General features: G+C 42.0%; 1 protein-coding gene across 1 annotated transcript in view; it reads right to left on the bottom strand.

Annotated features, from left to right (window-relative positions):
- The window catches only part of cftr (CF transmembrane conductance regulator), a 38,683-nt gene that overhangs the window by 6,408 nt on the left and 19,520 nt on the right, over window positions 1–12,755 (bottom strand). Inside the window, exons 12-23 of the mRNA XM_020637190.3 lie at window positions 11,486–11,580; window positions 9,867–9,953; window positions 8,240–9,017; window positions 8,021–8,149; window positions 7,894–7,931; window positions 6,794–7,080; window positions 6,600–6,679; window positions 5,842–5,992; window positions 3,362–3,589; window positions 2,115–2,215; window positions 1,682–1,915; window positions 749–904 (exon numbers count right to left, since the gene is read on the bottom strand). Of these exons, the coding sequence (XP_020492846.1) occupies window positions 749–904; window positions 1,682–1,915; window positions 2,115–2,215; window positions 3,362–3,589; window positions 5,842–5,992; window positions 6,600–6,679; window positions 6,794–7,080; window positions 7,894–7,931; window positions 8,021–8,149; window positions 8,240–9,017; window positions 9,867–9,953; window positions 11,486–11,580 (2,364 nt within the window). The remainder of the gene's footprint in view (window positions 1–748; window positions 905–1,681; window positions 1,916–2,114; window positions 2,216–3,361; window positions 3,590–5,841; window positions 5,993–6,599; window positions 6,680–6,793; window positions 7,081–7,893; window positions 7,932–8,020; window positions 8,150–8,239; window positions 9,018–9,866; window positions 9,954–11,485; window positions 11,581–12,755) is intronic.

Below are 12,755 nucleotides of genomic sequence, written 5' to 3'. Positions count from 1 at the left end.
CCTTGAAACATTACTTATTATCTATAATGCTTTCTGAGTTGAGTTAATAAGTTGGTGTTTCCTCAGACTCTTGTGTCCCATCCATATGTAAAAAAAATAAACATATATCATCATATCATTCTCTTATTGACAAAAAAGTCTCACCATAAAAAACACATTTCAAAATGATTTATAACGTATCAGTCAGTGCTGGTGCTTCAGAACAAACGTACAGTTCTACGTAATCAGCGTTTTAAAAACTCTTAATGTGAGACTTAATTGTTTCAGAACTCTTTAACGGTCACACATTATGTGAAATACATTTCACCATGTTTATCCCACAGTCCCTCCTCTCTGTTTTTTGCTAGGGCTTCTTGAGAAAACTCGAGCCACCCAAGCCCTTTCAGAGAGGGGCGTGGTCAGGCACAGCTCATTTGCATTTAAAGCTACAGACACAGAAACAGCCTGTTCTGAGCAGAGCTGAAATAGAGGGATTTATAGACATGATCAAAAACAGGATCAGAGTGGATCTATAACAAGAAGCTTCACAGACATGTTTTGGGCCGCTCTGAGACTTATTTAAACTGGTTGATGAGGAGGAAAATATGTGACCTTTAATACATCTCATGCCATCCTAGCTCCACTTTCATTTTGCCCTGTTGCAGATGATTCTTTTTTACACGTTTCCTTTTTGATCATACTCTACAGTACTTCAATTAAATACTGCAACATTTGCACGACACATAAGATTGTAAATTCATGGTCATACCTGCGGCACCACTCCAAAGGCCTTCCTCCACGTTTGCAGGGAGACGGAGCTCCAGGAGACGCCGTCGATGGAGATTTCTCCATCAGTGGAGGCGAGACGCAGCAGAGCCGAGAGCAGGGTGCTCTTCCCTGAACCTGTTCGACCCAGCAGACCTATCTACACACACACAAGAACATTCACATTTAAACCTACAAAATATTCAAAGTCGTTTCTGGCTTTTGCATGCACATATGCTGCACAGTATGCAGAACATACTGTATCAGTACCTGAACAGTATATTCACGGCAGTGTGCATGCTGCCTTCAGGTGTATAAGAGTCTAATAGCCCAATTATCAGAAGACCTTGGAGAAGCAAATGGGACAAGTGCAGACACTTAGTGAGCTCCTCTGTCCTCAAGGATTCATTATGAGGAGCTCATAGTGGCTGCAATTACAGCCAGGATAGGCTGAGGGGATTGTAGGGATGAGTTTAAAATAATTTTACAAAGGAAAGTATTTTCTTCAAGCAAGGTCATTAAGGGGGATTATGATATTTTACATATTGGTAACAATTTGATTGGAATTTTGAAACAAAAAGTTTGGAATTCAGTCACCCACAGATCATTGGGGATATTACAACAATGACCTTACAGAAACGATCCCCAAAGAACGACTTGTTTTTGTCGAGGTAAAATCTATAACAGATTATAAAAGATTTATATTGTTTGCTTCAAAGCCACCAGCGTCCGTTTAGACTGAGAACCTGTGATTTATACCAAAAAACAACACAGGTCTTTACTTGTGAAATTTGTTCGTGTTAAAGGTTGCTAAGTTCAGATCCAACACAATATTTGTGTGACACACAATTAACCAAAATCCAATTCCTCCAATCCAACATTCCTCAGCCAGGCTTCATTTAACTCCAATCACAGGCTTTACTCATTGGGGACTTACACTCTGCCCTCCCTCCACGGAGAAGGAGATGTCACTGAGGACAGCACGCCCAGCCTCAGTGTATTTGACAGTCAGGCCCTGGACGTCCATATGACCGCGGCTGGGCCAGCTTTCTTGGGCATGTGGGTTGTCGATGATGAGGTCAGGGCCTCCTTTACCACCAGATTTCCCTGGAGGGAGCGGCTCCTCAGACGGCAGGTCGATAAACTTAAACACCCGATCAACTGATCGCATCTGAGAGAAGTAGAGAGAGAGTGAGGTAAGATTTTAGTTTAATCAAATCAAAATGTCCTCTGATGTGTGTTTGTAGCAGCTGAATCAGTTCTGGCTGCCCAGTAGTTTTGAAGTATTTCAATACAAGTCCTACTATGATGCAAACAATATAGATTTGTGTGATTGTGTGTGTGAGTGTGTGTGTGAGTGAAACACATACCAGTCCGTCCACAGTGATGCTGGTTATGACAGCCCATTGGAAAGTCCCAAGGATGAGCATTGCAAGGGCCACAATGATGCCAACCTCCCCTGGTTTGTCCTCTGTAATGTGAACACACATACACACACACACACACACACACACACACACACACACACACACACACACACACACACACACACACACACACACACACACACACACACACACACACACACACACACACACACACACACGTCAGTATTGTCCAATCACAGCTGCTCTCTCTGATGTCAGAGCAGAGCTCAGGTATGTCAGTTCAGCTACAGGCTCTATTGGAAAGTAATGAGCTGTGAAATGACCCTTTAATCTGCTCTCAGCATAAACACAGACAATGACGCAGCAACACATGTTTGTATGTCTGTGTGTGTACTTTTGTTTCACATTTATTTAATCAAACACACGCATGCTTCCTTTGCTACATGACATTTCATCCGGTGGCGTTCCAGCAGCTTTGATCAGAGACAAACTGTGTGTTATGATCTTGATATCTGACTCTGCACACTGAGGCACACAGATAAGACCGAGGCTTCTTCACACCATTGGCATAATGGAAAAAATCAAGTGTTTACTGTCTAAGTTAATCGAATTTCATTGAATGTTTTCCTTCTTCCAATGCATAAAAACAAGTGCAGCTGCTGCTCTTGTGTTTTTTTAAAGGCTCCACACAAATTAGCTGCAATCACAGCTCGTGCAGTTTCATCTCATTCTGTCATTACTTTCTGTTGTCTTATGTTTTTATTTTGAGGGTTCTAAATTACAACAATACTGGTGTTATTCAGGTGGGGGCGGTAGTTTAGGTCACTGGTGAGAGCATGCACCCCCTCCCCTGTACAGAGGCTATAGTCCTAGTCCAAGTGGCCTCGGTCCAAATCAGAACACAGCCCTTTGCTGAATATCGTCTCCCACTCTCTCCTCTCAACATATTCTGTCTCCTTTCAGCTGTCCTGTCTAATACCCCCCCCCCCCCCCCCCCTCCAAAAAGAAAAGAAAAAAATGGGTTGAAAAATTAGTTCAGGAAAAAAGACTTTAAAGTGGTACTGAAGTTCAATGCTAAGAAAAGTCTTCAATTCTTACTGTTTTCCTTCAAACTCATTGTGTAGACCGACTGTAGTATAAACTGTACTCTATGTATTACACATACCACCTAACACATCTGTCCAAAATCCACCCTTAATCAGAAAACCCACAGATATCCCGGCACTCACGGTTGGTTCCAACAGCGATGAAGGCAGCTGCACTGAAGAACAGTACAAAGATCATATCACATCTGAAGAGGAACCATCGCAGTGTGGCCAGGTAGTGGAACCAGGCGGCTGTGTGAGTGTTAAGCGCCTTGTGGAAGAGTGTCTCAAAGTAGGTCTGACGCCCAAAGGCCCGAATAGTCCACAAACCTTTCAGGGAAATGATGAGGTGGGAGAAGATGGGGCTACGTGCTGCAAGAGAAGAACAAAAATGATGTACAACTTTCAGAGTTTGAGTACTAACAGCTATTTACAACAGAAGATGTAAGTAATAAGAGGCAAGACTGAAGGCAGACTAAGAATAAGATACAGGTTGGCCTAATATACCTGTTGCTTGGGTTATTTGGGCCTACCAATGGGAAAGAAAACAGAATACCAAACAGAAACCAAATATTGCATTTTGTCATTATTTGTTCTGTTTAGTTTTGTTTTTCACAGTTAGATGGTTTTATCTTTTAGATCTCATTCTTCCCTGGTGTTTCCCTCTATGTTCTAGTGTTCCTTAATTTTTCATTCTACAGTGTCTTCAGTGTTTCATGTATTTTATTTTGTAGTTGTCCTCAGTGTTTCTTGTCTTGTGTTCATTCCTGCCTCTGTGTGTTTCCCTCCAGTGTGATTACCCTCATTGTCTTAGTCTCACCTGTGTTTGATTACCCCTGTGTCTATTTAGTCTCTGTGTTTCTTCCCTGCTGTGTCAGTTCATTGTATGTCATAAGTAGAGTGTAGTTTGTTTGTCTTTGTCAGAATTTCCAGTGTTTCCTTGTGGCTTCTTGTTTTTCCGCCCCTTTGGCTTTTTGTTGCACATTTTTGAAGTGAGTTTTGTTTGCCTTTGGCTTTTTGTTAAAATAAATTATTTTTGTTAATTCTGCATCTGGGTCCTCCTCTTAGTTTTCTCGATCCGTAACACATTTCTTCCAACCTACCGCTTGTCCTGAGTTCCTAAGAGCCTCTTTTCTAGGTTGGATAGTGTTGTAGTCAAGACCACACTAATCGAGACCAAGACATACCCAAGACCAGAGTGCTCCGACATCGAGACAAGATGAAAACATTTAGGGATCGAGACAGAGGCAAGACCCAAGACCATAAATATCAAATCATGAAGACAAATCATTTTGTGAGCAGCGGGCGTGTAACTCACTTAGAATGTAACTGGAGGATAAAAATCAAATTATGAATGTATTGAATGCCTTTGGAAAAGGCCGTTTTCCTTCTAATCACAGTAATGATGTGGAAAAAAAGCCTTTATCAGTGGAGGTCTTGACTGGTCTAGATTGTTTTTTAACCATGCCTCTCCACGCCCTTTAAAATAATTTCTCCTATTTTAGACATTCAAAAAAAACATTCTGGGTATCTCTCAGTGAAGTAAATGGAAAATCGCTTACAAATAGCAAAAGAATTCAACAAAGCATTGTTGTGACTAATGCACATAATAGCCAGAGCGTTTTGCTTTTTGTTGCTCCAGGATGGGGTTGAAGGAAATCCCAGCTCGGCTCATCTTTTTGACCCTAACGCGCTTCCAGCAAGCTCCGGAAACTAGACATCGCTGTCATCACCGTAACACATGTTTAGTGAAAGAATCATTTTCATAGGAGGGTAATCCAAAAAACACAAAACGGCATCTTTGTCAGCACTCCAGTGACCGGTTTTCTCATCCCCTCGTTGTACAGAGAGACACTGCCCTGTCAGCGACCACACTGGTACTTCTACTGATGGTGCTGACTGAAACAGCCATCTGCAGCTCAATTCAATGGTGCAACAGTTCCACTTTCACTATATCAATGTGATATGAAAAGGAGGAGTTGTTCAATTTATGGAATAACTTATATCGTGTAAATACCTTGAATCATTTAAATTGTACCAAAAGCGTTCTGGTGCTCTGCAGAAACATTATTATATTATTATAAACATTACAAGTGTTTCATGAAGTTCGCTGCCACAGCAGTGTCAGTATACTGAGCATTTCATTTAATCAAACTCTCACTTAGGAGTATAATAGCAGCCAAAAACACTTGTTTCACGATTAAAACCTTTCAGAAATGACTTCACTCTTTTGCCAGGGATACCAAACTCTTTGCCGATTGGACGGTAACATTTGTTATTTCCCTCTGCCTCACTTCCTTTAACTGTTCCCGCCCCTCTGAGGCAGCCCCTGTATCCTCTCCTTTGACCCCACCTCTGTCATGTTTTTTGTTCTTCAGCCCGATCTTTGCCCCCTTGGCCCTGGGCCATCCACTAGCTCTGTATGCAGACACACAGTTATGATGACTGTGGCGTCTCCCCACGACTTTCCCTTCCTCTGCTCGCTCTATTGCCTTTTACTATCATGTTTTCACTTTGACATTTCTTGTATGTTTGCCGTTTAATAAAATCTTTCATGCCAATCCAAGTCTAGTAAAAAAAAAGAAGACGATAGTATCACTTTAATCTCCTCCCCTGACTCTCACCTTCAGCCTCCAGGAGCTTGAGTTGCTGTCCTGTTCGTAAGAAGTACTTTCTGAGGATAACAAAGATGACAGCCAATGGGATGGCAGCGATGAAGATGTAAGGCCGCATGATGGACACAGTGAAGATGGCACCTGTGACAATCAATGTCAGCTGGTGGTGGGGCAACAAAACAAAAAATGATCAGAGACAAAAATACTTGAATGTACTGAGATTCACACCTACAAAAAGTTCACTTTCTCTAAAGCCTGAGTAAACAGGAGTGCACCATTTGAATGATGGAGCCTTTTTTTTAAACATTATGGCTCAACAGTGTCTTCAAATTTAAAGGGGCTATATGTAACTTTAAAAAAAACTGTTTGTAGCGATACAGCATGGCCGTTAGGCGAACTGCACCAGTAACCTGTTGCTCGCTCTCCCTCGCGTGCTCGTCATACGTGATCGTACGTACACAAACGAGCATCATCATCGGCCGCGAAACACTGGATATTTACCGGCATAATGTTTACAGAGGAGGTAAGTGGTCATACACATGTGAAAGTCTGTGAAGGAGTCTGTGTGTCTGTATTCATTCTCCATCCTACAAACGACAGTCTCGGCAGGCACTGGCTGAGAGCGGGAGTGTGTGATGAGTTTGTACTGTTGATCTCTGTAAGCGGAGTGGAGTGAGGAGGACGTTGAGAACGTGCATAAAATGTCACTTCCTGGAGCTTTCGCGGGTTACCGCGTAACACTTCATAACATATTATACAGTAAATACCTGGATGAGGTCAAACAGGACCAAAGGCAGCATGTCATCTATGGTGGCCATATCTTTTGTAAATCTGTTCATGATCCGACCTGGAAGACAGTAGGAAAAGGCAGATACAAGGGTACCATATGAGATCATTAAATAAAGGTTTTATTTTTTGCCATTGCTTCTTTTTACCTAACAAAGAAAGCAAAGTAAGTCACCTGTCTTCATGGAGTTGAGCACAGCCATGGGTGCTCGTATTACGGCGCTGAGCATCTGTTCGTGCAGTCGTTTGGACACAGTGAGTAATGTGTGCACCAATGGGAGGCCCCTGAAAAATCCTAAAGCCAGCACACTCTCTGATGTCGCCACGTAAATGTAGATGATGTAGTAAGCGCTGGTCGGTGTGACAATGACTGCCAGGTGGACGGGGGGCGATGAGGCATTTGGGTGCTGCTCGTCGATGTAGTTGGGTGAAGAAGGGTTTTCTCCATCCCTCTTGATTTCACTGGTAAAACGAGTATGGATTAGAAATGAAAAAGACTGGACCGAGGTATAAATAAAAAATGTGTTTCTAGCCTTGCTTGTTGTGGCTTTTTGTGACTTTATTGTAGTGATAGGACAGTGGATAGAGTTGGAAATCAGGGAGAAAAAGAGAGTGGAGAATTACATGCGCGAAAGGAGCCACTGGTGGGACTTGAACCCGAGCCGCTCGCTTGGAGGACCACAGACTCTGTACATGGGGGGCGTGCACCAACCACTATGCTACTGGCCCCTCAGGCTTGTTGTGATTTTTGACATATTTCTCTTTTAACAAGAAATGTTTTACTGTTGCCATTAGGGAGTTTGCAGTAAATCGTGTTGCTTTTTCTTTTGATGAAGGTATATTAATTTGTTTCTCTCTTACAAAGGGGGTTAACTTCCGTTCTTCATTTTTATAATATCTAATTGTATTATTAACATTTAATACACGGGTGTAGTTATACTATACAATTACCTTTTCCTTTTATATATATAGTAGGCACCATGGTGCATTTTTAGAAGGAAGTATTGAAGATAGGAGGGACAAATGTGGAACTTTGATCTTGGAATAACTCTGAAAGTGTGATTTAAAACTTTAATAAGTAAATATTAAAACTGACTTTGTCAACATGTTCGTCTAAAACTACAAAAGTCTAAATGCACCTCTACTTAAAATGTATTAAAAAAAAGGAAAATACACCAAACAGAGCAGGGTTTCAGTGCACACTGGGACCACAAAGGCACTTACTGTATGTCTTCTAATGTTTTAGTGGAAAGGATCATAAAAAATGACACTTACTCAGTGATGAGGAAAATGCCAATGACTGAAGCAGCAACCTATAGGTGTGAAGAAGACAAGAACAATCCTCTGTCATCTATATGTACATCATAAAAACCAAGCGAGCCTAACATTGTGGTGCTTTTACCTCAATGATGAAGACAAATATGATGAAAAGTAGGACGTAGATTAAGCTCTTGTTGGTGGTTAGGTAGCGTAGATAGGTGCTCCATGAGGTAGTTTCAAAGATGTTCTCTCGTTCATCTGCAAAGCATTGCTGTGAAGAAACAGATGTGTTCATTTACTATTGCTTATCTGATACATCCAGATGTTGAAAACGCAGCTGAAGAAAACAGTAACATTCTACCTCCATGTCTTCTTCATCCACCTCCTCGCTAATGTCATAAACGCTGTCTTTGGACAGGCGGCGAGCGTAAATGTCCAGGTCACACTGTGGTGTGATGGACAGTCTCTTTCTGAGGGAAGACTGCATCTGCTCTCTGCGTTCCTGGCCCTGAGAGTAAGTGATGAATGCCAGCACGGACTGACGCCGCTGCCCGTGGAGGTGTGGCAACTGATGATGGTATAAGTTCCCCCTGGGGAGCACCTCCTCTACCTGATCATCCTCGGGTACAACGGAGAATTTCCTATCAGAGAGTTCCCGAACCCCATCGTCAGCCATCATGGACAGGGGAGTGTTTGCAGTCTGTTGGGAGTTTCCGATGAAGGAGAACTTGCGAGCAGCCGCCAGGGGGCTGAGTATGAGGGACTGTTTGCGTTTTTCTGGGTAGCCGTCACCTCCAGCGTGGCCTTGCGTTCCAGAGATTATTATTGGAGGGTGTTGCTGCCTGAAAGACTGGCGCATCGGCTCTGGGCCTCGAAATCCAGCGGTCTCGTCGATAGAGACCCTGCGTAGAGTTTCTGTGAGGATGGAACTGCGTCGCTCTGCATTGATGTTGTCATAGGCTTCCATGCCAAGGAGGAGGGAGCTGAAGTCAGGCCGCTGTGCCTGCAGCTCGGAGAAGGTGCCATAGAAGTAGCAGTCTCCGTTGTGGAGCAGCAGGATTTTGTCTGCCCGTTTGAGATGCTCTAACTTGCTGGTGACCACTATACGAGTCTTGGAGGCCATAAGTTTACAGACACATCTGTGCACGGAAACAGAAAATGGAGATTGGATTGAGACATCAGCTATCAACTGTCTGTAAACTTTTTACATTTGTTTTTTAAAAGACCATAAACACAGATCAGCAATTTTTTATAAAAACAAGACTGAAAGGGGCGCCGATTGTGTTAAGGTTTTGCGCTTCATGCACGGAGGCTATGGCCCTCGAAAAGCAGACGGCCTGAGTTCCATTCTGACCCTCAGCCCCTTTCCCACATGTCAGTCCCCACTTTCTACTTCGGATTTCCTCATCTATCCACTGTCCTGTTCCTTGAAATAAAGGTATCAAAAGCCAAAAAGAAAATCTTAAAATCAGTAGACTATCGCTGTCGGGCAGGGGGGTTTAAGGGGGCAGGACATATCATAAAAAGAACGATGCAGGTAGCCAAGAAGAGTATTGACGCTATAGTCCTAATGGCAAGCGGGTTGGGCTCAAATCGGACCTGTGGCTCCTTACCAGCATGTCATTCCCCACTCCTTCTCACCCTGATTTTGACTCTCTCTACACTGTCCTATCTCTAAAATAAGCCCAAAATATACCCTTTTGAAAAAAATAAGAAAAAAGAATGATGCGGCAATGTTAACAAAAACTGTTTCTAGTTTAAAGAATTTTATCAAAACCATAATACCCTTTGTCTCAACTTCAAAAACACAAACAACAACTCCTGTTCCTTGAGAAGCTTACAGAGTGATGACACAGCTGTGACTCACCACAGTCAACTCCACTGTGCCTGAGACAACAAGAGATGACCTTGACCATGAACTTAAACGTTAGCTCTACAGCTACCCCCCCAACTCCTCCACATGAAAGACTCTCTGTTTGAATACACACTTCTCAAAGATCTCTTTCTCCGTCACGATGTCCAGGTGGGTGAAAGGTGAATCCAGCAGGTAGAGGTCTGCGTCCTTATACACAGCCCTGAGGCAGGAAAAAAAAAAAAACACAATGTGAGTCAGAGTAAGACATCAAGCGAAGAAAGTATGAAAACGGAAACGGAGAATACCCAAATGATTAGGACATGGAATATAAGAGACGTGCAAAACAAAACGCAAGACAAAGAGAAAGAGGAAGAGTGGGAAACTAAACAAAAAGAAAAAAGGAGTAAATGAGGAAGTAGAGTCACTGTGGGCATAAATCAGTTCTGATGACTATTTACAGAGACGGTAGGAGGCAGAAAAAACCCACTGGGATGTTCATAATTGGTGCCAGGACACTAAAGCAATAAATATTGCGTGGGAAGAGGAGAGTGTCTGACTACACACAGTTTTAATAGGGTAATAACGCTCAATTGAGGCCGTAGAAAGCACTTGTCTTTTTAAAAGTGAGACAATAAAACACAAAATTCAGCTTCTCTGCAGGCAGACGCACAGATAAAAATGATGGATGAGGGATTTCAGTTCTGATTATGTACAAGAGGCTCAGCTATCAACATTAACAATACTTGTAAAACTTGGCTGACAGGCAATAGAGGCGCTGACCATGGGAGTGCTACTACAGACAGTATGGATAACCTTGATTGGTTTATGGTCATGAAATTTATCTTTTGAGTGTTTTCTTTGAGAAGTGAACAAGTTGGTTTTAAGAGGAAAAGATGCAGCTGATTGATGCACTTTTTTCATGAGGAGCTCTCTATGATGCACTGCAGAGTGACAGATATTTTAGCCCATTTAGCTCCTTCTCAAACTAAGAATTAAAGGGTAGTCTGTGCATTTTTAACTGATGAGAATAAAAGGGTTAGTTTTGATATTTTTAAACCGTGCCCTCTTTCAACATACAGTATATTTGAGCATAAGTGACAGAGGATGACACAGCGAAATAAGTGGTAAATGGCTTGTAATGACCTATGGAAGAGGATAGGCCTGCAGACTTGCTCAAATGCACAGATAGTTTTAAATCATCACAATCACAACATTTCAACCAGACGTCTCCTTCAGGTGATCATTTTTGAATCCACCTGAAGAAGACCTCTGGTTGCGATTGTGAAGAATTAAAACTTTTTGTGGCATTTGTGTGCTGGCATATCTTTTTCCTCAGTCTGCTGTTTTTGCACTGCCCTGTACCTACATGATATACCTACCTCCTTTTTCTTTATTATAATGACTACAACACATTTTTTTAAGAGTCAAAGTGCCAGATAAAGGCAGAGTCAGAAGGTTTTTCCTTCCTTCAAATTAAATACAGACTCATACAAAAGTGAAGTTATGGGCCTCTATACATGTGCGGCGGTGACTGAGCCTGAAACTATTTACTCATGTGACATTTGTACAATTTAGTAAAATCCCAAAATATGTAGAAAAACGGACCATGTTTAAAAATTCACTCTAACTCTGCTATAGTTAAAGACAGGATAGGAAAGACTAACAATCACTCATCAGCAGAAACAGTAGTGTTGACAGAGACAAGGATAAGAAGAGACATGCTGAGAGAGGCTCAGGTGTAAGAGGAAGTACCTGGCCAGGCCAAGGCGAGCCCTTTGACCACCGCTGAGGGTCACCCCTCCTTCTACGAGGAACGTCTCGTCTTTCTCTGGCAGCAAGGCAAAGTCCTGGAAAAGGTAAATAGGCAGTCAGTGGATCAGCTACACACCTGCATGGTCACCTTTTGTACAACAGCGAGAAGAACTTTGGGACATAAAAGGTGAAAACACAAAAAAAAAACAATGAGGACAGTCAAAGCATTGTGTTAAGAAAAATCTGAAATATCTTCCATTTCAGCATTTACCAGCAAGTCAAAGTCAAAATGATCCCCTTTTTTCTCCTTTTAGGTTTTATTTCTTTCATTATTCTCTAAATGGTGACCTGGGTCTTCAATCTTACCACTGTTTGTATTCATCACATGTTGAAGTGCCGGTACTGTAAATGCTGGAAGTATGACTAAATCAGAGTGTGAGCTGCACTCCCAGTGTGCAAAATGTTACTGTTACTGAAACTAGGTCAGTGGTTTGAAGCTGTACTGTAAGAACGAACTGTATCTACTCTTTCCGATAACTCTGGAATGAAAACACAACATTAATCCTGGGCAACTAGAGCAAAGGGAAGAAGAAGAAGAAGAAGAAGAAGAAGAAGAAGAAGCATTTCAAAGTGTGGCAGATGACTAGCTGTAGAACTTGATATCAAATTTGCAATATGGTTACTATAAAGAAAAAGCAAAGCTAAAGGATGTTGTGTCTCCTGTCAGTGGGAGCTTCTGATGAGTTTTCACCACTTAAAAAGGTTGAAGTGGAACATGTGTAGTCTGCAGATTCAACTGGCCTCTGCACTGTGTCAAGACCTTGCAAGGTGTCCTTGTGCAAAGATTCTACATGAGGGTTAACTATGGAGACACTCCCTGATGTCCAAAATGTTTTACTCTTTTTAGGGAGGTGATAAATGCTGCAAAGTTTATTGTCATGTTTTGTTCAACATGGTGTTGTTTGAGTCAATGTTCAATGCATACATAATGCTGTGATCTGGTGGTTTGGTGATTCTTCACAACGTATTCTGGTTAAAGAACATGTCATGTCATGGATAACACAACAGCAGGGGCAACTTCAAATAGCATCAAATATTTGCACATTCAAGACAGGAGAAAATACTGTTTTTATCATGAAAACCATAAGAAAATATTAAAAAAACATAGGCTGCTATTTCTATGAGAGAAATTACTAAAAAAAAAATGTTCCTGGTACGCTATTACAGTCCATTTACACGTCACCAAGGCACAGACACACAAGTGACTCAT

This window comes from Labrus bergylta, chromosome 7, assembly GCF_963930695.1.
Source record: "Labrus bergylta chromosome 7, fLabBer1.1, whole genome shotgun sequence".
NCBI classification, from domain to species: domain Eukaryota; kingdom Metazoa; phylum Chordata; class Actinopteri; order Labriformes; family Labridae; genus Labrus; species Labrus bergylta.
Note: the sequence above shows the minus strand (reverse complement) of the source record. Positions and strands in the feature narration are given on the sequence as shown.